General features: G+C 40.6%; 3 protein-coding genes across 5 annotated transcripts in view; 2 read left to right on the top strand and 1 right to left on the bottom strand.

Annotated features, from left to right (window-relative positions):
- Positions 1–2: 2 nt before the first annotated feature.
- On the top strand, positions 3–2,744 carry LOC139104098 (protein regulator of cytokinesis 1-like). Of its 2 annotated transcripts, XM_070659325.1 has the most exons (3): positions 3–157; positions 228–2,194; positions 2,309–2,744. In XM_070659325.1, the coding sequence occupies exon 2, from the start codon at positions 250–252 to the stop codon at positions 2,191–2,193; it is 1,944 nt and encodes a 647-aa protein (XP_070515426.1). In that variant the 5' UTR covers positions 3–157; positions 228–249; the 3' UTR covers position 2,194; positions 2,309–2,744. The 2 variants fall into 2 exon arrangements, with proteins under 2 accessions (XP_070515426.1, XP_070515425.1); XM_070659324.1 differs by having other exon boundaries at positions 228–2,744.
- A 430-nt stretch (positions 2,745–3,174) lies between these two features.
- Tps1 (Trehalose-6-phosphate synthase 1) lies at positions 3,175–23,768 on the top strand. 2 transcript variants are annotated; one of them, XM_070659319.1, is made up of 11 exons: positions 3,175–3,193; positions 8,220–8,325; positions 12,540–12,696; positions 17,181–17,345; positions 17,503–17,731; positions 17,819–18,135; positions 18,250–18,623; positions 18,794–18,985; positions 19,600–19,927; positions 20,177–20,470; positions 20,591–23,768. In XM_070659319.1, exons 2-11 carry the CDS (start codon positions 8,249–8,251, stop codon positions 20,837–20,839), a joined length of 2,382 nt encoding a protein of 793 aa, XP_070515420.1. In that variant the 5' UTR covers positions 3,175–3,193; positions 8,220–8,248; the 3' UTR covers positions 20,840–23,768. The 2 variants fall into 2 exon arrangements, with proteins under 2 accessions (XP_070515420.1, XP_070515419.1); XM_070659318.1 differs by lacking the exon at positions 3,175–3,193 and having other exon boundaries at positions 7,762–8,325.
- Positions 20,982–24,878, bottom strand: part of LOC139104099 (N-acetylglucosamine-6-sulfatase) — a 45,972-nt gene continuing 42,075 nt past the window's right edge. Inside the window, exon 11 of the mRNA XM_070659328.1 lies at positions 20,982–21,366. Coding sequence (XP_070515429.1) covers positions 21,356–21,366 — 11 coding nt within the window. The 3' untranslated portion in view covers positions 20,982–21,355. The remainder of the gene's footprint in view (positions 21,367–24,878) is intronic.

Here is a 24,878-nt window from a genome sequence, read left to right as displayed (position 1 = left end):
GCGCCAACAGCAACGCCATCAAGCGAGGAAACACGCATGCAGACCGTTAAATTTAAAAAGATAACGGTGTGTTGTGCTTCTCGCGTGCCGCGAGCTGTCGTTTACCGAAAGTGATGCGTTTTTTCGTGCAATAAACTAACATCTTACAAAGATCGAGGTATGTATTGTGACCAAGTACGATTCACAAAGCGGGCGCACATCTGACTCGTGATATTACTACTTTCCAGAGAAAATAAATACGTGGGAACGATGGCTGACGAACTCGAGGTGAGTCCCTTCGCGCAGAAAATGTTTACGGATTACAAAAAGAGGCTCGTCACAATACGGAATCTCTTAGAAGATATTGGATACACCGAAAATGTACGGTCGACATACTACACCCAGGCACACGGTCACGTAATGTCTTTGATGAGCGAGATGGTCGATGAGATACAGGCGAAGCAACAGCGGTTGATTAATAACATAAAGGATATGTTAAAGCAAACATCAGCATTGCACGCGGAGCTGCATTTGGATACGTTGGATATTCAATCTAAAAAGTATGAAAACCCCTTGTGGGAGGTTGAACAGTTACTTCAAAAAGATCTGGAGAATTTAAAATGCATGAAGGAGGAACGTATGGTAATCTTGAAAGAATTATTAGCAAGGGAATATGATATCTGCAAGAAGCTCGGCTGCAAAGAACTGAGCATTGCAGTGAATGTTCTGCCGACCGAGCAGGAACTAGACAGCTTCAAGCTCTATCTGCAGAAACAGGAGAGTGAGAAGGCACGATTGGAGACAATTTTTATAGAAATACGTGCTTCTATTATCATGATGATGAATGATTTGGATATATCACCAACCACGCCATTTGAAGATCTGATCTGCAACAAACCTGAAGAATTTGTACTGAATGATAGCAATATGACAAAATTGAAAGAACTCAAGACCAAATTAGAAATACAGGTGGAAGATACAAAATGCTGCCTTGAAAAAATGAAGGAGGATTTATTAGTACTGTGGAAGTATCTCGACGAACCTAACACTATTTCTCAAGCATTTTTTGAAAGACATACTGGCTATGGTACCAATACTATAAACGCCTTTAATGCAGAAATAAAGCGGTGTAAAGAAAAGAGGAAGGAAAACATTTGTAAATATGTTAAGCAAGTCAGACATGAATTGATAAATTTGTGGGATTTATGCAAATTTTCTGAAGAAGAGAGGAATATGTTTGCACCCTTTTTTTCTAATACATTCACCGATGATTTGCTGACGCTGCACGAATTAGAAGTAGAAAGACTGCGCAAGTTTTATAATGATAACCATATGATATTCGAGCTTCTGGAACAACGAGATAATATACTAAAAAAAATGAAAGAACTGCTCCAGCGCGCAAACAATCCCGATCGTTATCACAATCGCGGAGGCCAATTGTTGATGGAAGAAAAAGAGCGCAAGGTAATACAAAAGAAATTACCCAAAATAGAAGAAGAATTAAGGCAGTTAAACAACGAATACAAAATAAAGCACAATCAGTCGTTTACCATTTATGGTACAACCTTGGAAAATGTTGTAATGGAGACTTGGGAAAATATCCATCACGAGAAGGAATCGATAAAAAAAGCCAGGAAAGAAGCAAAAGATAAATCGATTAAAAAATCACCTTTAAATAGTTCCAAACGAACGCCAGGTATTGCAACGCATTTGAGCGTTCACAGAGGCCCAGGGTTGGGAGTTTCGAAGCGCAAATTATTTACTCCGTCACCGAACTCGCCGCAAAACCCAAAACGCAAAAATAAAACCTGCGAGAAGATTAAGCCCACTATTACTGTTACGAAAGTACGAAGAAGTGGAATACATTTGAAGAGTCAAAAGTTGGGCAAATCTCCGAAAAGCGGAAAGAAAAAGAGGGATTCATTTTCAACTAATAACAGTATCACGGACACGACGTATAATCAATTTCAGGGTCACATGACTAACAGAGAAGAATTACACAGCTCGATGTTGCCGGAACAGATATTGAAAGTTTCCACTAAATCCAATATCATGAAGACACCTGTACGAACACCCATGAAACCGCTGAGGAAACATCTTTTGGCAACAACCCCGCTCTCTTCTGGTTCTACCCGAAAAATCCCTCACAGTCCAAGAGTCATTAACACTCCAAAATTAGCGACAGCTCCGAGTAACTTACCTTTTATTTTTTAAAGTAAATAATACATTATTAAATATAACAGTAAATTTTGTACTTGCTAACACAATTTCAAAAATGTATATTTAATGAAGTCCTGTTTTTTAATTATACTAACGATTCATTTTAAAGATTTCAGGTTTTATTATATATAGAAGAGAGTAAACGAGAATCGGTATAATTATCGAAATATATTTTTATTTGATAAATCAGAAAAACCTTACATCGCTTTCGACAAATAAATATATAATTAAAATTAAATTAGTAAGTATATGTATTAGATTAAAAAGAGGCACATCACTTATGTTATCGTTTTTTCACAAAAGTGTAATTTGATGCAATTTTTGCAGCTATAGAATGTTAGGTAGATTAAATATTTATTATTATTCGCACGTAAATAAGCTAATGTATAATTATCTATCTGTAAATCTTTATTTTTAAGTGGAATACTATTTTTGTAACTTACGAAGACACTTAATAAGGTCTTTTATAATATTCTTTCATACAATGTATTACACCTAATTCTTAACGTAATTATGTCGAATATACGAAGCGTAAGTTTCTCATATATTTTTTTTATATTTTACATATCATTAAACTAACTAAAAATGCTATGTTTTTGAAGTTTTCAAATAGTGTTTCATAAGTTTTTTAATTAAAAAAAAAAATAAAAAGAAATTAAAATGATTTAGTGAGAACCTAGAAATAAATATAGAATTTTTTTTTTTGTTGGCAGTTGGCACGCCGAGTAAGTCAGAGGCTTCTCGTCGGAGGACGCCAGTGGTACTAGTGGCGACCGATGAGCAGCCAGCGTTACCATCTTCAAAGACATCGTCCGTGAAGAATACTGACGGACGGCACTGACGCCGCCATTATCGCCGGCGTCGCTTTGTTCGCCGGTACTTGCCGCTGTTCCCTCGCTGATCGGGCCTAGTTCTCTTATTTGGAAGTACGTCGAGGACAGGTGTGCACGTCTACGCCGTCACGCGAATTAAGGAACGACAATCGAGCCTTGAGGTGGGTGTTTCAGGTCGATCTGTCAGTTTTTATTTCCAAATAATACGATCGCTCGGTCGATTGACTTGTCGGGCAACGATTGTCGCCGTTCGCGTGTTCCATCGCGGTTTTTCCCGACAGTTTTCCTTGTCCCGCGGGTTATCCTCGCGACGAAGGTCTTCGCGGCGCGCTCGCCCCGAAAGGCAACGACGACGTCGTAAGGTCGGCCGCGCGGAAACGACGTTTGAACGTGGCCGAGTCGTAATTCACCGCGATTCGCGTCCCTCTCCTCGGAACGCTCATAGGCGTAGCCTCCGTGATCTTGAAAAACTGAAAACGGTGAGCTCGCGCGCTCGATTCCCCAGCTGATCTCAATCCGGTGACCTCGTTCGCGCTGCTGTACACGTCAGGTGAGCGAAATAACGTTCTCGTTAACGCGGATAGCGTCCGGTTATCGAAACGAGAAGAGGGAAACAAAGGACTGCCGACGATCGAACTTGAAACCTGACCAAGTACGACGTCGGATTGATCGGAACTTGGACAGCGCTCAATTTTTTTCCTTCGCCCGGGCGAACTTCTGCGACGATAAGGAGGTAATAGAAGTGTCCCCGATTGATAAGAGTCTCCCAAATATGTATGCCATTGTATTTTTAGCCGGTGCGAATTTTATCAGCCCGACCGTTCGTATTACGTTTCTGCGCCTCGATATCGGGAGAGTCATCGCAGCTCTCAGATACGTTAACAATATTTATGTACGACGGGTCTACGGTGAAGCGGCGTGTGGAGATCGCCGTGTATTGACTCGCGCTTGTCGCGAACTGACCTCGTCCGCGCGATTTCGAAATCCGTCCGGGCCGAGAACTTGATCGCGATTCAATTTGGCGCGACGCCGAGCATTGAGCTTGAGCGTTTTGAACGAAGATTTAACACGAAAGCCGTGGCAGAGGTGAAAACCGTCGGGGATCTCCGACCGTGCTGGGCGGCTTTTTTCTCGGCGATACCGTTTTTTCCGTCGTTTATTCGCGAGTCGAATGAAAAAAGATCGCCGGCCGGACTCGAGTTTACTTCTCATCAAGTTAATTCGTTTAAAAATAAGTAAGCTCGCACCAAGAAATATACTTGATAATTAAAAAAAAAAAGATAAAGTGGAGTTTGAGAGTCAAATTAGTTGCGTATGAATTAATAATATTAAACAAAATAATAATGGAAGTAGAAAAAGCACACACGCACACACATAGGCAAGTTTCGTACGTTGAACGATTGTCCGCGTTTCGAGAAAATTCAAGAATCTACATTCGCGATAGGGGAACGATGATCGAACGAAAAGTTGCCGAAGCTGCGTTCAGCAAGCTCCGTGATTTACATTGTAATTTTGAATACCCTACGCCGAGTGTGTCGTCTCGAGATTTATCGAGGAGCTTCGCTCTGCCGCTGCTATTTCCGATCTTGATTAAGCAAGATCTGGATTTAACCGACTCACACAAGTAGTATGCGTGCGCCCATGCTTTCGTGGGTGCCGGGAGCACGTACCGCGTCGTGTTGGTTTTACGTAACAAAGTACTGGCCAGAATCTGACGAGCCGGAACCACGTGGACCTTTGTACTCGGTAAACCTTTATCACGAACGACACAGGAAGCGTTACGTTAACTGTCCCTATTGCGCCGTTGAAACAAATAATTTTATATATTTTAGTTTTTTACAATTAACTCAAAATAACAAAAAAAAAATATATATATATATATATATAAAATAAATAAAAAAAAAATATATATATATATAAAAGAAAAAGTCAAGTCCTTTGATATACGTTTCATAGATCTCAGGCTTCCCGACCTTTTGCCTCGTTCCACTGATCATTGGAAATACTTTCAGGCCTTTAGTGATCGGATCAGAAATCCGCGCAGCTTCGGCAGCTACGGAGTGATTCACATTTTAGCGCTTCGGGATGCTTAACATGGACGTTTATCACGGTTGAGAGGTCACGTTGATTCTATTGTGCATTCCAACGTCTAATGTTTTATCTGCGAGATAGATTTTATTCATAGATCAGCGAGCACATCCGGAACGCTATCGACAGACGCGTAGTAAACTTATTTACAAGATATGAAAGTTGAAAAGCGGATAAAAGCAAGAGAAGATACAACGTTATATAAAAATGGAGATTAGATAATTGTCGAAAGTCCGCGAAAGGGAATGTAATGTTGAACCGGCGCATTAATCCGAGCGAAATACTTTAATTGCTGCGATACATTACAGTATTGATTAGCCCCAATTAGCGCGCGCTATCATCGCTTTACGAGTTTAATTATATTTTCGATCCGGACAGAAGACAAACAAACGATTCGATCTTTTTAATCGTGCTATCTGCGATAATATTAAGTGCGATCAATTAATTTTACAACTTACCTTTACGATTTTCATTGATAACAATTCATTGAAAAAGATCGCAAACGTTAACTTGTCAAATTAGCAATCTTGAACATATAAATATTAAAAAAAGAACAAAAGTTTTTTTTTAAATATTAATAATTTAATTTTTTATTCTTCTTAACTCTCGTGCTTTTATATAATTTTTTTTTTCTTTTGTAAAGTATCGCCATCCTCCATTTTTCTATCTTGGATCAAACACTTGGGTTAAAATTCAAAATAGAATTAGACAACGTCAAATTCTATTTATAATTTTTCGCGTCACGATACGAAAAGTATTGGGGAATTGTTTTAAAGAGAAATACGTAGGCAGGTGAAATATTTTTAGCGAGCTGTATTAATTTTTATATCTTTCGATACTCTGTAACAAAATATAATATAAAAATCCAATTAAAATTCCCGACCGAGGTCGCAGCCTCCAGATTCGCCTGTCGATGAACAACCCGGTGCACGCAGCTTCCAACGAGAAATTAATTCTGATATGCGTGCATGTGTGTGCGCGCGTGTGTGTTTGCGAATGCACTTAACTATTCCATTTAATTAATCTCCTATTATCTAAGTATTTCAATTATTAACCTAAATTGCCTTCAGACTCCACGTCGTGAAAAGCGCCCGCGAGACGTTCCGAAGTAATTCCACGTTCCGCGTCTACCGAATGCATTTCGCAAATTTATATATTTGAGATAATTCGCAAGTTATGTATTTGGAATCGCTGTCCGAGCCGGATATATCGGTCGTCTCGGGCTAGAAAAAAATTTTGACGTCATTCCCCGCCGATCGCGAAGGCGTTTGCAGGACGAGAGGCGGCGATAGCGTTTCTTAAAAATCTCCGTTATTCCCCTCTCGCGCGTAACCCCTGCCTTTCGCTCGTACGTCATTAATTTACCCGAAGCTGTAAATATCTTTTCACTTCCGCGTGGAGTAAAACGCGCGGACCGCGTGAGCGACGCGTGCCAGTTTTTCGCGTTTTGCCGTGTTGACGGTGCCGATGACGACAACGACAACGACGGCTGCGACACGCACTCGCAACGTGACGATAACATTTTTTCTTTTTTTTTTTTCTTTTTTTTTTGTCTTTTTCTTTTCATGTGTATTTGCATCATCGCTTTCGGCTAGACGCGAGGCGCGAATGACTCACCATAAATCTCTCGCCGTTAATCTTGAAAAGCACCGACCGATCCTCCAACAAACACCTTAGATTTCCAAGGCGCGACGCTATTTTTTTTTTATCCTTTTTTTTTCTCTTTTTCACTTCAACCATCGGTAATCCTCGAGAAGCGTGTCCCGTAAGCCTGGAATCAATTTTGTTCCCGATACCGCCGGATTAATCCTTAATTAACTGCTCGAGTGACGCTATTGACGCTATTGCGACCGCTTACGCGCCGTGATCTCTTCAAGACGGTTTATCGATAAGACTCCGGGCGCTTATCTAGGTTCAAAAAGAAGGAAAGAGAGAAATACGATCGCCTTATCTTATGTAAAGAAATATCGAACAATCGACTATAAATTAGAAGTTACGTTTTTGTCAAGACAAAACGGAATTTTTTTTTTCCTTTTTTTTTTTATTCGATCATTTTAAGAATCGCGAAATTTATCGGACTAGACTGGACGCGGAGTGTCGATGATCCGCTGTTATCGCGTTTCATCGCGGACGCGAGCAGGGAGGTGAATCGTTCGTAAGATGAAGAGCCAGGCTTTGGCCGTGTTTGGATCCGATGTGTTTTGAACCGGTCGCGAAAATCCGCGGGAAAGTATCGGGACTCGGAGACTGTGTTTTCCGCGATATCTCGCGATTAAAGCGGGGTGCGATCCCGTTGTTTTCACTTGGACGGGACGGCAGCGGGCAGCGGTCCACCAGCATCCGATCGCGGATGTTTGATCGCGCGATGACGGCAGCGGTGCTCGAGAGGGCGACCAGTCGCGCGCGGGTGGTAGTTGAAAGGTCGCGGCCTCCGTCGTTGATACGGTTATAGGGAGGCGCACTTTGGACCAAACGATCGCGCCGACTTAAGGGGGATAAAGCGCGACGACATTAGTCGAACACGGCTTAGTGTCGTCTCGGCCGCGCAACGCGACGCATCGCGCAATTACCGACTTTTCCGCGTTCCGCAATTACTTTTTCTCTCTCTCTCTCTCTTTTTTTTTTTTTTTTTTTTTTTTTTAAATTATTTTTAACTTTCTCTCACTTCTATCTTTCTCGCTCAGTTCGAGCTCGCGATTCGTGAACCGGCGGGAGATAAAACGCCGGTGTGGAGCCATGGGTGCCGCACAGGAGCGACAGTAGACCGTGCGAAATCGCGAGAGACGCTCTTGCACGTATCATATTAAGCGGCCGGGTGGTATCGCGAAGAGCTCAGACGCCGCGCGTGACGATTTTCTAGCCCAAGTATCGATAAAGAGATTGAGAGAGATAGAGAGCGAAAGGAAACTCGGGGTCTCTTCCGCCGCCGAGTTCGCACGCACGTTGTACGCACGTGACACGCGACGTTTCGCCGCTGGCAAGGACAACCGTGCCGATAGACCACGGCTGCCAGACGACGTTTCACCACGCGCGTTCCACCGTCGCGCTCCCGCGTGAGTCCACCGCGGTATTATACTGACAGCACCATGTGGTCCACAGAACCGGGTAGCTTCACCTCCAACGGAAGCATGATCGTCGTGAGCAACAGGTTGCCGTTTGTGCTGAAGAGAAACGAGCTGACCGGCCAGCTGGAGCGCAAGGCTAGGTAAGTACCACCACCTCCGGTTTCTCTTTCCAGCGAGGGGGACAGAAAAAAAAAAAAAAAAAAAGGGGCGATCGTGCGCCGAGACCACGTGCAAGCTGGATGACAGTTTCGCGAGCGGCGGGGGCGGAGGGGAAAGCTCGGCCTGTCACACGCTCGCGTTTGTCGCGAGTCCTCGGCTTCGTCGCATGCATTATGCAGCAATCAGCGTTGAATAATGTCCTTTAAAAAGAAAAAAAAAAGAAAAATTCTACCCAACTGTCTTGCATTTAATTTAATATATATATATATGTGTATATAATCGGCAGCGCCTCCGCGGCGTCGCGCGTGCTAATCGACACCCGTTGTTTTTATTTACACCGGCACCGGGTGACGTATCGCACGCGGTTTCTGCGTAAGTCGTATTTCCTTCGGGCGAACGGACCGTTTTCTTGAAGTTGCGACACGCCGGCCGAGCGATAGTCGGAGCTTTCGACACCCTCGCGTCACTTTGTTTTTCACTTTTTTATTTTTTTTTCTAAACGTTTAACTGCAAAACCGATTCGAGAAACGAGCGCGACAAACCGCCTCGCGATTATGCGTCGAGTTACATCACTTACTGCCGTCATTATCTTTGCGCAGAATGCAGCCCGGCCGCGAGATAATTCTCTAGCGCAACAATGATTGTGTATGTACCTTGCGCCATACGTTCTCCTCGATCTCAATTGACCCCGGCGTTATTAAAATAAACGCAAATACGTAGGAAGACAGAGTTTATCGTGAAAGTCGAAGACCGTAATAACGAGCTCGTCGAGATATTCTAAATCGAGTTCGGTCTTTAAATTGATAACCGCGCCAATGGCACTTGTCAATAAAAACCTGTCTGTATTTTTTTCCGCGTATTAATTTCAATTCCAGCATAAATTCCAGCGTAAACTCTCATCCATTTTACCGAGACTCGACGCGCGGCGGACGGAGCAAATCAGGCCGGGACTGAATCGGCCGCGGTTAATATACGTTCGCAAATATATTCGCGTCGGCGTACGTGTATCGCGACGCCGTTGTTAAAACGCGAAAAATCGTAAGCGCAAGTTTCACCTCGCGCCCGAGGTGGGAGGAGAGATACGTGGCGGACGTGCATATGTGACAAACAGAAAGCGCGATTGTCTCAATAAAAGACGTGTCGTATCAGAAAATAAACACGCGCCCGTGCATGTAACATTCGCGCGCACAGTCGACAGGTCGATGACGCAACGCGAGCGCGAATGACAAAGTTCAACTGAAAATTTTTGTATTTGGAGAAACGATAGAGACGCGGCTTCTCGCGAGCGAGCAGCGGCCTTGCTTTACGGCGAACGCCTGCACGCGGCGAGGCCTCGCTCGTGGAAAAAGGATTCGTTAGGTAGCGCGAGACGATTTAATTGAATAGATAAAAGGAGCGTCGACTTGGCGGGGACGAGGCGAAGCGCGCCTCTCCTCCTCATAATCGCATTCAAAATAACTTTTTTCGAGGAGCGTAATCTAATCGCGGGAGTACGAATGGTAACGCTCTTACAAAATGTCACGCGACGTTTCTGTACTTCGAATCGAGGGTAGATTAGCAGGAATTCATATAATCATCTCGCGCCTTGTATCATCGATGCCTCGAGGCGGATACGGTGGATAAGAAAATCGCCCGGGCGCGGCGTGTCTGAAGAAAAACTCTCCCGAAACCGATCGTTCGCGAGTCCGTAAATTAGATTCAAACAGTAAAAGTTTCTGATTCATTTCGGGGGTCGCAAGCGTGCGATTTGATATAATTTTTATTTTATTCCAGGACCGACCGTCGTCCCTGCGTAGGGTATTAATTGTCGCCTTTGTTTTTCCCCATTGTCACGGCAATCCTTTCTATTTAGAAAACCGATATCGCTGTATATGTTTTGTAAGCCCCCGCGAGCGACGCGCGTTGTTATTTCCAGCGCGGCTCCACGGTATAACGATAATGTTACGGCGGTCGAAAATATTACAAAGTGGCAATTAAAATTTTCTTGGCACTGATAAATTCGCGCTAATAAGGCGCGGATCACCTGTCGGCCGATTACCGGCGTAATTACCGCGGATTTCTCAAAGCCGATAAGAGGGACGCGTTACCACCTGCGTCACGTCATCGCACGTGTCTACCGCGTGTCTGCTGGTCACATCCGCGTGTTTTTCGCGCCTTAGATCCGCCTACGAGATCCCATCTCGCAACTGGCGGCAGTGGCCGCGGCTCGCGTTGCATGGAAAAACACTAAAGCGAATGCATTCGTGATTACCGGTCCGATAGCAAGGGGAGACCGGTCACTTTTCGACACCGGAGGTTTCAATGCGCTCGATTACGCCCGAGCCTATCTTTATCGCACACGCACGTTGAATCGTCGGTGCGTGATTCTTTCATGTAAACTTTTACTTTTTTTTTTCTTCTTTTTTTTTTCTTTCTTTCTTTTTTTTTTTTTTTTTTTTTTAATTGGTCTTGCCACATCAGCCGACATTGCTGCGCCGGTCGATACAATGTAACGAGATCAGTGCAAAGTCATCGAGAAATAACCCGAAGCGAACGAAAACGAATCGCGATAACAGATTTAAAACAACGCTATCGCAATGTTTTATGTCTGGCTTGATAATTCTGAAAAACCTCACTTCTTTCTCTCTGTCTCTCTTTTCATGTGTTACGCGATATCTTTAAAATAGATCACGGGATTGCATACAAGTCGTCGCTAATTTCAACGTCACAGAAATTATATAAGGGGTCATATAAACAGTAATTATAGACGCGACAGTTAGATAAAAAGATATCGATCGCGATAAGAATTAAAGTGACGTGAGTGGTAAACATTCATTTGTTTTCATTTTATGCCGAAGGATTTTATGCGATTTGATTTTATATCGAATGCGTCGACGCAAGGAAGTCGCATATGAATTTCTGCAAACCGGCATTGTTAAAAAAAAAAATTAAAAAAAAAGAAAGAAAAAAAAAGAAGAAAGCAAATAAGTTGTGTAATGTTGGTGAACAAACTTTGCCTGAAGGTAAACGCGTGTCAACTAATTAGCGGATGATGTTACAAGAGCGGCGCGATACTTAAATTAATTACGAATCGGAGTATAATTGTAAAAGGTCGCGGACGTCACTTTCGACGCGTTCGACGCGCGTTAGGAAATCTCTCTTGATCGTGGACAAGCCGAGTACAACGCATTACGTAAACTAGTTGATCATTATACTCAATGCCGCGCTTGAACGTGTCCACCAAATGCATTATTAATTAATTACGACGGACGAGTCTTCCGGCATAATCCGCGATTCTCAATTGTTACGATCGATACGACATACTGCAAAAGCGTCCGCTCTCTTTCGCGACACTTACAACTTACTTGTTAGTCACGCCAGGAATGCGTGTCTGCGTTTTACAATTAAAAGTCAAGTATGAAACTGGCGACATTGGCGTAATGTCGATTTGTAATTAATTTCAACCAAGCCTTCAACGATATTTCCCGCTGCTTTGAAATATTTCGGTTAAAAATAAAATTGTTTATAACATAGACTGGATGATAGATGTCAAACGAGCAACACCGTCGACTTTGTTACAAAGTCGAGACACCTCGAGAGTGACCTTAGACATTTTTCCTTAGACATTACATTTTTTTTTTTCTTTTTTTTTTCCTATGTTATTACTGTCTTTCCATTTTATTTTTGATAACGAATAATATTCGAATCTTTTTATTTTAAATTTGTTTTTCCTATATTTTTAATATTTTTTTTTTCTATTTTTCTATTTTTTTTTTTCTATAAATATTTTTTTGTTTTCTGTACATATTTTCTATATATTCTAATGTATGCGCGCTGAATATTTTTGTCGACTGTCAAACTGATAAATAACATTCTAATGAAGCATATTTAAAAATACTCTGACGCGACTTTCAAATTGTTTTCCGCTTAATTAAGTTAACGATGGAATAAGCGTCGGGTGTATTTATAATCCAGCGTTATTTCAAAGCCGCGATGGATAATTGTTAATGCCCTAATAATACATATATATTTCGTAATTGTAGTCATATATATCGATACACTATTATGTCTAAAAAAAAAAAAAAAATTACGTAATTAATTGACTTTATATAAAATTATTTCAATATTTGTTCGAGCATAAAACTCTTGGTTATTCATTTACGTTTATTTTCGCTCATCTCTATTTTTTTTTTAATTTCATAAATTCTTTTTACAGCGCCGGCGGTTTGGTAACCGCTGTAGCACCCGTTGTTATAAGCGGAAATGGAGTCTGGGTCGGATGGCCGGGCATGCACATGGAAAATCCGAATGAGCCGATTCCCGAATCCGATCCCAACGATCGCACGCCCACGGCCGGTCTGTTATCGCGAAAGGTGAGTCCTTCAATGATAATACCAATTGCAGTTCTAATATTTCTTTGTGATCACATTTCACGCTTTGCATAATCGTAATTTGGTTTTGTATTCGCGCAGCAATCATTAATACATAAAAAAATATATATAAAAAAGGAGAATGATAATAAAACTTAATATCAACTCGCACAGATTGCTAGAAATCTCTTCGACTCTTTTGTGTGCAAATTTTATCGAAACAACGGCCGATGTAATCGCTAAAAAACAAAATTATGCGCACTTGTAATCATCGCGCATTTAACAATGTTTCATTACCACAGTCCTAGATCGCAGATTTCCCGTCGAATACGCGATGGCAGTGATTGTTGCGTCATGTCGAGCAAACAGTTGCGATTCACGTGATTAAATCAAGCAACTTATTTCTTTTATATATATATATATATATATATATATTTTTTTTTTTTTTATTTTTGCATTTTCTACAAATTAACTTCTCAATGTTTTTCATTTTCTGAATTAACGTTCTTTCACATAGATAAGCGGCTAGAAATTTATTATTACTATTTAATAAGTAAAACCTACCCTAGACATGTTCCGTTTTCAAGCATCACGATCTGTCGCTATTATTTCTAAACGTTTTTGAGTTCTTCGGATCGAAGCTCGGGGTCTCTAGATTATGTTAAAAAATGCAAAAAAAAAAAAATAGAGCAGAAATATTCTTGCAATACCGACGAATTTATGTGGTTCTTTATCAACCGCTTCAATTATACGGAGTGTATTAACCTTGGCATTGACAACGACGCTTATTGATAATCACCGGTGTGACGGGAGGAATAGTCGACGTTCCCCAACTCGAGCAACCTGTAATATTCCATGTCGTTGAACGTTTCGAAACGTTCGACCTTTCGCGACGAGCGTCGTCGACGGGGAAACTCCCTTCGCGTACGCAGGAATTACGGCCGGGCGCTGTTTGATCGATAACGATCGAATCGATGACGTTACGTTAGAATAGTCGATTCGCTTATTCGCGAAGTGAGAGCGTTTGCAACGAGCTTGCATGCCGCGTTGTAGCAGCGACACTTGAGATCGTCTCTCATAACGGGGAAAGAAAAATTGATGAGACAGATCGATCGGGAGATGCCCTCTTGCAGTTCCCCTTGACGCCAAAAAGTTCGGTGACAGTTCAAAACATCTTATTTATAGATGTTTTCACGACGATATCGCGTATTTTCCGGCGGGAGCAACGCGACTTTTTGATAAGCGATCATTTTGTTCTCTTTTGATACGTGAAGCATAAAGTTCTTATGATAATTAATGTGCATATTTCATATTTATAATCTTCATAAATTGCGCATTTCTCAAAACGTCAAAAACAAGTACTTTCTGATAAACGATTGCTTTATTCCTTCACGACACGTAAAGCACGAAGTTCTTGTGAACTGCTGATTTTTTTTTTCTTCTTTTTTTTTTCGTTAACGTGAAACGATACGTTTCAACGGCTTTCATGGAAAAATTCTTGGCACAGATAGAGAAATGTTCAATGGCCTTTTTCTTTGAAGATAAATGTTGATGTCGATAACGCGCCGATATTTTGCACCGTTTTCCTGCGAGCTAGGCTCTCATGGTCCCTCCACCTGTGATCTAGCTTCTTCATTTTCTAGGTTGAACTTTGATAGACGTACGTTTTTACGCAGCAACTGTCGGCGAGTCCCAAGTGCGTCGGCCCGTCGATATTATTTTTTAATTTTTAATTGTAATTTTTATTACCGCTATTATCAACTGCCCGACGCGATTTTACGCGTGAATGAGTCCGAAGTGACTGCGGTGTCGCGGATTTTCGTGTCGCGAGGTCGGATCGGTGGGTTATCGGGCTGCATGGCAGCGTCGTGCGGGCTTGTGTATCGCTTTTAAAATGATTTCTAGCCGACTGCCGGCGGGCTTTGTCGGCGATTAGTGGGATTAACGGATAACTAATGGATAGCCAAGTACGCGCACCCATCCACGGGCATCGGGCCGGATCACGTGAGTCGCGAGAGCGCCTTTTAAAAAATCGTCAGTAATGATGACCGAGCGATAGCCTGGGACATTATTCAACAAAACGGGCGATTAAGCCCGGCTCAGGCTGCGTGGCGACGAGCGCGACGATTAAGTGCCATGTTACGTGAAAATTTTCAGCCGCGACTTGTACCTGAGTTACTTATGAAAAGGAAGAAAAGAAAAAAAAGGAGAGAAAACCGCGGAAAAAAGAAACAAATTAATTTTTTTCACAGATTGCGATGATCAAGCCCTTCGTAGACTTGCCGATTTTTTTTTTCACCGCTTAATGAATGGAATCGGACTCTTTCGATTAATGAATCATTTTGTTTACCGTCGCGATACGAAAATTCTTTCTTTCGCCCCGCTCGAAGTTTACTTTTCCAACTTATGCCGACTTTATTATCGGCATTTCGTCGATAGCCGCTCATACGTCGTCCGGTTCTTTGCTCGGCCTATTTTGCCATCTATCGTTGGACGTTCAATAATATGTTTGCATAACAGACGATGAGCATTATAGGAAAACAAAGAAGGCGAGAAAGAAAAACAACGATTTAAGAGGGGGAGGGGGGGAGAAAGCCGGCTATCATGTCGTGTCACGTGGAGTACGCTTGCGAGACACACGATAACGAGTAATTAAACTGTTTTTTATTTATTTTTATTTTTATTTATTTTTTTATTTCCTAAATGAACCGTCGGCTGAAGCGAAGAAGATCGAGATACACGCGCTTCCATGAAATCCGCTTGCACGAGCGATTTGGCTCCGGATTCTTTTACACAACAAAGATAACGCGGTTACGATTGAGGATCGTTACGCCAAAACAATTACGCCCTGGCGCTGATACGGCTAATTAGATCTAACACTTTTTTTTTATCATCTGGTTTCCAAATTAGCGTGACGCAATAATTTCAGAAATTCTCAGTATAATTATCGAACGGGCACGACACACGTACAATTGATTTGAGACTCGGACCGATTTGAAATCGCTCGATCGATCAGTTTACGCAAATCGGGGAAGGAGATATGCGGCATACGTGCGCGCGCGAATTGTCTTCGATCAAAGGGAACTTTTACGAGACGCCGATTGATACGTCCCCGTAATTCGGAGCGGCAGCGCTTTTAACGGCCGACCCTATGATCCTTTGAATTAAAATCGATCGAGGTCATCGCTTGCCGCCACCCGATCCCGCCCGGCGGTTGAAGAAGCCGTTAATGAGTTCGGTACGGCTTTATCGCGCCTTCGGTTAAGCAATTCAAGCGTACGCGGGCTCCTTCTCTCTTTCGCGATAAAACAACGCGCAACAAATATCTCAATGCGGACACGTGTACCCGGGATCGGGGAAAAGAAGCGCCCGTCGCTTTTCCTGACCTCTCTTAATTAATGCGGAGAGCTCCGATATCCGCATCGGAGGAACAACAAACCAACAATCGCGATTGATTGTGTCTATCGTGGTAGTATTAAACCGCGTTATCGCCCGTCGGCGATTGCTCATTTGCGTCAGGAGAGTGATTCTTCTCGACGGCAGCCTGTTTTCACAATTCGCGGGCGAAAATAAGAGAGGCGGGTGTCGCCGGGAAAATAATAGAGTCTTGCGGGACAAAGTGTGGCGATAACGGGAGGAGGACCGATAACATATTTTACACACTTCCGATACGACGACCTTATTACTTTGTCTAATTTCTTCTTATTAATTTCTTGCTTCACAGTATCGGCTCGCGATACGAGCTGCTTAGAAGTCAAAGGACTGGCTCTACTTTTTGCGATATTCTTTTTTTTTTTTTTTTTTTTTTTTTAAGCCTACTTATCGAAATATATCATTCGCGAAAAGTTCAACAGTTTGTACGTAAAACAAATTTTTATAAAGAAATTATTTATGATTACTAGTCGTATAATAAGAGCCGTTCAGAGGTCAAATTTTAATTAACTTGATTAATTAATATCCGCCAAATAAAAGCTGGAAAATGTTGATAAAATTATAATAGAATTGTTTCGTTTTTTTTTATTTTTTTTTTATTTATAGTGGTTGTAAGTTTATCAATTTTGTTTGAACATAATTCTGTACATGTAACGTTATTGCTGTACATTGCCATTTCAAATGAAATGTAATTATATATTTAACAGTAATTATTATAATTAATAGTAATTAATATATAATTGTAAAATGATATTAATTATTATTATTAATCATAACAGGTGTATACATTTATGTGTATGTACAATATATGCATATATGTATATACAATATGGCTAGGGGATTATTTATTTCACATGTCAAGTACTTAAAAATACAATTACACTTATTGGCAGATTTGCCAAAGTGCTCTATCACATTCTGACGTTATCTGACACGACAATTGCATGCGCGCAACTCGAACGCTCTCGAAATAGCGACAGAAATGCGCGTCGCAAATGATCGCGGGGAGTCGTGATGAATAGATCATTTAAACTAATTTTTTTTTTTATTTTCAGGTTGTTGCGGTACACGTTGAGCCCGGTGTCTTTGACTCGTATTACAATGGCTGCTGTAATGGAACCTTTTGGCCGCTCTTCCACTCTATGCCGGATCGGGCAACCTTCATCGCGGAACATTGGCGCGCGTATTCCACGGTCAACGAACAATTCGCCGCGAAGACAGTATGATTCGTTGATAATTGTTAATTGTGTTTGTTGCAGACTGAACAAGTCTCGGTTTCCATCGAATCTCATTAATTCGCTTAATGCCATTGCGATTTACAATTAGCTTGTTACCCGCTCGACTCTCTCAAATATCAGACGAATCTGTTTGACACAGGTCCGCGCTCTGGAACAAATTCATAAGGAGCAGGAGAATCAGCAAAACGGCACGCCGCTCGTGTGGGTTCATGATTATCATCTCATGTTAGCCGCCAATTGGATTAGACAGGCGGCCGACGATAAGAATCTCAGGCTTAAATTAGGTTTCTTCCTTCATATACCTTTTCCTCCGTGGGACATCTTCAGATTGTTCCCGTGGGCCGACGAGATTCTGCAGGGTATGCTGGGTGAGTGATCCTAGCATCCGCAAATTTTATTTGCGTAACTCCTTTTCGAATTTTTTTTTACCGAACTCTCTTTGGGTAAATGTTTAGGATGCGACATGGTGGGTTTCCATATTCAGGATTATTGCTTGAATTTCGTCGATTGTTGCCAAAGGAGTCTTGGCTGCAGAGTGGATCGTAAGAACTTGCTAGTTGAACACGGCGGTAGGACAGTGCGGGTCAGGCCGCTGCCAATCGGTATACCGTTCGACAGATTCGTTTCGTTGGCGGAGACCGCGACAAAAGTCATGCAGTCGAATCAGAAGATTGTCCTTGGCGTCGACCGACTCGATTACACGAAGGGCCTCGTTCACAGATTGAAAGCCTTCGAAATGCTGTTGGAGAAGCACCCCGAGCACCGCGAACAGGTCATTATCTAATGCTTGCGAGCATTTATTTGCGAGCTCTTTGCAAAGTGATTGCCGATGGTATCAAAACTATCGTACAGTCATATTCAAATCACATTACGTGGCGTATGTTAGGTGACGATGCTTCAAATCGCAGTACCCTCACGCACTGACGTTCGCGAGTATCAGGATCTGAAGCTTGAGATGGATCAGCTAATCGGCTGCATAAACGGTCGCTTCACAACGCCTAACTGGTCGCCCATACGTTATATTTACGGCTGCGTGAGTCAAGACGAGCTAGCTGCGTTCTATAGGGATGCCGCCGTCGCCCTCGTCACACCGCTACGAGACGGTATGAATTTAGTCGCCAAGGAATTTGTTGCTTGTCAGATCAACACACCACCTGGAGTGTTGATAGTATCGCCGTTTGCTGGGGCTGGCGAAATGATGCATGAAGCCTTGATTTGTAATCCTTATGAGATCGACGAGGCCGCAGAGGTGATTCACAGGTACACGACTGCTCGTTTTTATCGTAACGGAACTAGTTTAATTAAAATAAATTATGCTTTGTTTGTCGAATCAAGATTTTATTTTTTCATGATCTAATTTTAATCTACTTTTAGTTAAAATGCGTTTAATATTCACAGTGAAGTATAACGATTTAAACTTGCTTTGACAGAGCGCTCACTATGCCTGAGGACGAACGCACGTTGAGAATGAATCACTTACGTCGACGTGAAAGGATATATGACGTTAATTACTGGATGAAGTCTTTCCTTCAGGTGATGGGCTCTCTCGAAGAGCATGATTCTGTAGGTGCTACTACGATGCAGCCCGTGACCATGGATGATTTTGATGATTATTTAAGCAAGTAGGTATCACATCTATTAATAAATGTGCATGACTGGGCCCGACCAGCGCATGCGAATGAACGGGAAATATCCATAAGGTGCGATGATATATATATATTTTTTTTTATATATTTATATATATTTTTATATATATTTATATATTTTATATATATATATATATATATATTTATATTTACATAAGTATCGCGTAAAATGATTATTATTTCGTTTGAAAGAAGTACTTTAAAGAAAAAGGCTCATTGCATTGATATTTTCGATTAAAGTGGTTAAAGTCATATATTAAGTGAATTAGCTATGCTTCTGATACTTTTAAGCTAAGCATGAGTTTGGGTACATCGCAGCGTGATATAATGCGGCTATGCTTATGACGTCGGCGTCGTTAGCGGTGACGACGATAAATTATGATGCATTCTCTTGCTATGTGAAATGTATTGATCCTAAATACCCTGTCCAAACATCCATCATCCTGTAAATCGGGGTATACAAGAAAATCAAAGTCGAGCATGATCAAGAACATGCTTCTACAAGATGATGGCGGGCCCGCGCGAGCGAATGTTACCTGACTCATGACGAAAGCCGGATAACGATCCAGTGACAACTGCATGTCCCCTAGGTACATCGGTGATAATCATAAATTGGCTCTTTTGTTGGATTATGACGGTACGTTGGCACCCATTGCCACGCACCCCGACCTAGCGATTCTGCCGCTTGAAACCAAGAATGTTCTTCAAAGGCTATCGAATATGTCGGATGTTTACATCGCGATTATATCAGGCAGAAACGTAAACAATGTAAAATCCATGGTCGGAATAGATGGTATTACGTATGCTGGAAATCATGGATTAGAAATTCTACACCCAGACGGTAGTAAATTCGTCCATCCTATGCCTGCCGAACTGGAAGACAAGGTGGCTAGTTTGATGCAAACACTTCAAGAACAGGTACGCAAGACTATTAATCTTTGTAATAAAAATATAAGCATGAATATAACATATCTCGAAATATTTTTCATCGATAAAAAAATAATAGATTTATAATGACTATAGAATCGTTGAAAATATCATCTATTTAATAAATATTAAATTAATATCATACTAAATTACCAAGAGATTTGGATCATAAACATGTTTTCTATATTTCTCCTGATAAAATCTACAATACATTTACATATTTTATCTGTGGTGATAAAGCTTTGTAGGGACGGTGCTTGGGTCGAAAATAAAGGTGCTCTTCTGACGTTCCATTATCGTGAAACTCCGATGGAGGGTCGTCCTAAAATGGTTGATCTGGCTAAAAAACTCATTGAGGGCGCAGGGTTCAAGGCTTGTGCCGCCCATTGCGCCATCGAAGCAAAACCGCCGGTTGAATGGAACAAAGGCCGTGCTTCTATCTACATCTTACGCACAGCATTCGGCCTAGATTGGAGTGAGCGTATTAGGATTATATATGCTGGCGACGATGTGACGGACGAGGATGCAATGAGGGTACGAAATCGATTCTACTGTTACTGTCTAAGCGAAGATATTTTTTAGCTCGTTAAAAAACATGAAATATTTACATTAGTTTATCAGTCATCACGAGAATTTGAATTTATTTCTGTCTAGGCTTTGAAAGGTATGGCTGCTACTTTCCGCGTGGCGTCGTCGCACATTATTCGTACATCCGCGGAGAGACGTTTACCCAGCACGGATTCGGTTTTGACGATGTTAAAGTGGGTTGAAAGGCACCTCAGCCGGCGCAAGCCTCGCAATAGCATCGACATTCCTGGAATTCCGTCACGATTTCGACGCGGTAGCGGTGGTATTACGATGGAAATGTCTTATACCCCGCCAAAAACACCTCTTGAATCATAGGTGATGCTCAAATGTCCTTCCTTAGCATATCAGGTATATACCCGACGCGATATAGATATATAAATATATGTCTATTATAAGATTATAATGTACTCGTAGCGTAAAGTCAACTAATATAGACGGAGGAGCAAGAGGTAACGTAGGGATCGCGAATAATTTGAGAACAGTTAAAGAGCTGAAAAGAAGTTAACGAGGCCCACGTCTATACTCTAGTGTAATAGAGTATAACCGCTAAAGAGTCGTGATCAAAAATCCTTTTTTAAAGAAAGGAAAAAAAAATTGATAAGATTCTTCTTGAGAATTGGAAATGTAATAACAATATTATATTATCAATAGATACACCAACGCGGAGTTCAATTTTAAAAAATGCGAGAAATCAAATCGTTTCTTTAGCTTTTAATGTTGATCGATGTATTTCTCAATGCCGATTAGACTTTAGCCTGAAAAAAATATATCGAGCTCATTCGAAGTACATGATGATATCGTGATGAAATGTTTTCCGTACGACTGAAACTTCTACATTGGCTCTGCAACAGAAAGATGTACATATTATATGTCTATATTTTCGATGTATGTATACTTACCGAATTTGTAACTGTATCGTATAAAATGTGGTACACATATATTTCTTTATGGAGATATAGCATTTAAACTTAGTTTTTAGATCCGTGTCATTCAGTAAAAAGTTTCAGAGAAACATTCGGCAATTAGTATTCGAACCCTGCATATTACATTTGTTAACTGTGTTTTACCTCGTTAACGATTTCTATCGATAGAGTAGATATGACAAAATGAAAGAACACATTTTAGAATAATATTTGCAAGGTACGTTTTACTTTGGAAATATCTAATTAATTTATTTGTTTTTTCCTCTTTCTCCTCCTTATTTTTTTTTCTTTTTTTTTTTTATCAATAACACTACGAATATTTAAAACATATTGATCGTTAGCCTTTAGGAAAGTGTGGCACTAAGAAGAAGTTAAATTCCATTATTGTTTTAAAAAAAAAAAAAAAAAGATACATCATGAAATAAGTTTGCATTATTATCGCATATAATATATTGATATTAAAACTCTCTCTAACGGAGCGATAAAAATCATTTGTCGTGTTTAAAAATAAAAATTTAGTTTAGTATAGCTTCCACTATATTAGACTTTTTTTTATACAGTTCAGCAATCATATTATTAAGAAATAAAGTGCCAATTATATTCTGTGGTCGCAATTTATGATAAAAGTGATGTCGACTGGCATCGAGTCACAAGATCTTTCATATGTAACACAGTGTTTAGTAAATGAAAATTCTGTTCTGTATACGTAAATCTATAACAACGCGTACAATGAGTCGTTTCGTATGGGAGAGTAAAAAAAAAAAAAAAAAAAAAAAAGTAAAAATTTAAGAAAAATAGATTCAAGCTAGATTTTACACTTTTTCTAGGTAGAATAAGAAAATACGATGTATGTTAAGGAAACAGAAACGAAAAAAGGGTTACTGGTATTTATACTGGTATAGTTGCTTTGGTTGTGCGTATGAATAATTAATGATAGTAAGTAAGAAAAACGGCTACATTAGGATCTATGCCTTCTACGTATCTACATGAAAGATATGTGTCGTTGCGCATTTCTCCGTGCCACCGGATAATACTGATTATAAACTAGTACAAACTGGCAATGCGTATCCGTCTTGTCGCATGAGCTTATATTTCGAACTAAGAAACTTTCTGAAAGTCGCACATGAAATAAAAGTAGCTTAATTAATCTTACAAAATACAAATGTCAAAACCGAAAGATGTCTTTGAAAACGAAATTTAGCTATGTTAACGGATTGTGATTAAACAAATATCGAAACAGAACGTTTTGAGATGAAACTTTATGAAATTGTACAGGTTATATTATTATTTATTAAAAATCGCCACGAACATTTTAGGAGATGCTCTTTCAGATTAATGAATAATTTACTCTTGCCATGGAGTTTTGTTGTAAAGATAAGTTATCTGTTTTTTTTTTTTTTTAAACCTGTCTGTATGAAATGTAATGCTAAGTTTTATTATTTGTCAATTACTTTTCCTTACATGGCTATCCTCTTATTTACTTTTTAATTCGTTTAGCGCTTCTCTTTTTCATTAAATTCCTGCGACGTGGAAACCAACGCTTACAAGTTAAATTAAAATATGTTTATTCAGAATAAGTCGATGGTGTAATTATTGTCGCTGGTTGCAAAATAGAGCAAAGAAGATTCGCGGTCGGAAAGTCAAACGTTGTGTAATATCTAATAAGAGCGATTACCAATTAAGTATACATATATATCAATTATCGGTACTCGGAGGCTTTTCGCGTGTTACGCGAACACAGACTAGATTCTACAATTTCGTACTTTCGCCATTGTGTTTATTAGTCAATTATAATAATCGCCGAATAATATGCGAGAGAGGCTAACGATTAAATGCACGGGGGAGAAGAAGATAAGGCGAGAAACGTAGCGGCACTTAATAAGGAAAATACAAGCACGAAGCGATATGTGAATTACCGTTACTATCAAAAGTTCCGTACTGCATAATGTCATCTTTGTTAAGAGTATACGTAGGAGAAAAGGAAGAGTATGTGTGTGTATATATATAAGGAGATACATACGTATATAAATATATGCGTGCGCGCGTAGAGTCCTATCATGTGCCCTTAAAACAAAAATCTCTACCCTCTCCTGAAACTTCTTTAACGGAAAAGGAAGGAAAAAAAAAGAAAATGGAGAACAAGAATAATCTATGTTTTGTACGAGTACTTAGCTTTTACCTCGTTACCACTGTAGGTCTGTATGAAAATGTATCGCGCGAGATAGTGCGCGGGCGATTGCAATTAAAAATTGTTTTGCTCCCGCCGTTGTCGAAGCCGACTACGAAATACACTGCGCAGAAATAAATGAGTTTATAAATCACTTTTGTTTTCCATACTAATTTTCTTTTTTTTTTCCACACGTCTAGATTTTTGCTTGATAAGCTTAAGCGTTGGAAATATGAATAAATTAATGTACGTTAATTTTTGTTCCGAGTGAAAGACACTTTGCTCCATATATATATATGTATATTTCTACTTTTGTTTGCAATACGATTTATAACGATAATAAGTAGACGCGTTCTCGATTCTGTCGGCTAGGAGAACAGAGAGTTACAGCTTTAGAAAAATTATATTTCTCTCTACTATCTCTCAGGAAAAATCCTAACCGATTTTCTCGCAATCGGTCGTATCGCGAGCTATAAATTTTGCGGTCTTGTTTTTTTTTTTTCTTTTACTTTTTTTCTTTTTTGCAGGTGCCTCGCGCCGATTCTTTCACCGAACAGGCGGGAGATCGTTTGCGACGACGGGTGTGTTTATGTGCTACTTGATCGGGAGAAAAATTCCCTCCCTCTTTCCAGGAATTTCATTTCTGTTGCGGCAATAAATAACGATAGAACCGACGAGCCGCGATATCGCCGTTTGTGTATCGCCGTTATTTTTCACGGCGTAACCTCTGATATTGAGGCGTATCTCAAGCCGGCGATTAAAAGTGTTTTTTTTATAAACCGATGTCACCGATGCGTGCCCGAGAGCGGCGCGGTGACGCAATGGACCGTTGCGAGCGACCGCGGATAATAATAATCGTCGCGGGTAGATGGTCGCGGGAAAACACGCAGATTTTTGTTACAGGATTTTTTTTTTTTTTTTTTTTTATTTATTGTTTTCTAATTGATCCGCGAGCGAGGTTCCGCACGAAGTGTTAATATCCATTTATACTTTCGATTCTCCATCGAATAATATCGAGATGCACATATTTTTTTTAATAAAATCGAGCGAGGCGGTAACGTAAACCGTCCGTCTTTTTTAATAAAAGCCTCAAATAATCGTTTTAAAGTGATTAAAAGACTGATTTAATATCAGAATAATAATTTATACGAAGCGCGCGAGCGCGAGTGTAATTCGCGGTCTAACGATAAAAGTTTGACTTGCAATTTCGCGCGGGATAGAAATCCCCGCGCCGACCCCGAGGGACGATGTGCGCTTTTTCCAT

The sequence above is a fragment of the Cardiocondyla obscurior genome, linkage group LG07 (assembly GCF_019399895.1).
Source record: "Cardiocondyla obscurior isolate alpha-2009 linkage group LG07, Cobs3.1, whole genome shotgun sequence".
Taxonomy (NCBI): Eukaryota; Metazoa; Arthropoda; class Insecta; order Hymenoptera; family Formicidae; genus Cardiocondyla; species Cardiocondyla obscurior.
This window is presented reverse-complemented; position numbering and strand designations above follow the sequence as displayed.

Coding starts and splice junctions, on each gene's coding strand:
- LOC139104098 (XM_070659325.1), top strand. CDS start 250: ATGGCTGACGAACTCGAGGTGAGTCCCTTCGCGCAGAAAATGTTTACG.
- Tps1 (XM_070659318.1), top strand. CDS start 8,207: ATGTGGTCCACAGAACCGGGTAGCTTCACCTCCAACGGAAGCATGATC. Junction 17,732..17,818: donor GATTCTGCAGGGTATGCTGG/GTGAGTGATCCT, acceptor GTAAATGTTTAG/GATGCGACATGGTGGGTTTC. Junction 19,928..20,176: donor TGCAAACACTTCAAGAACAG/GTACGCAAGACT, acceptor GTGGTGATAAAG/CTTTGTAGGGACGGTGCTTG.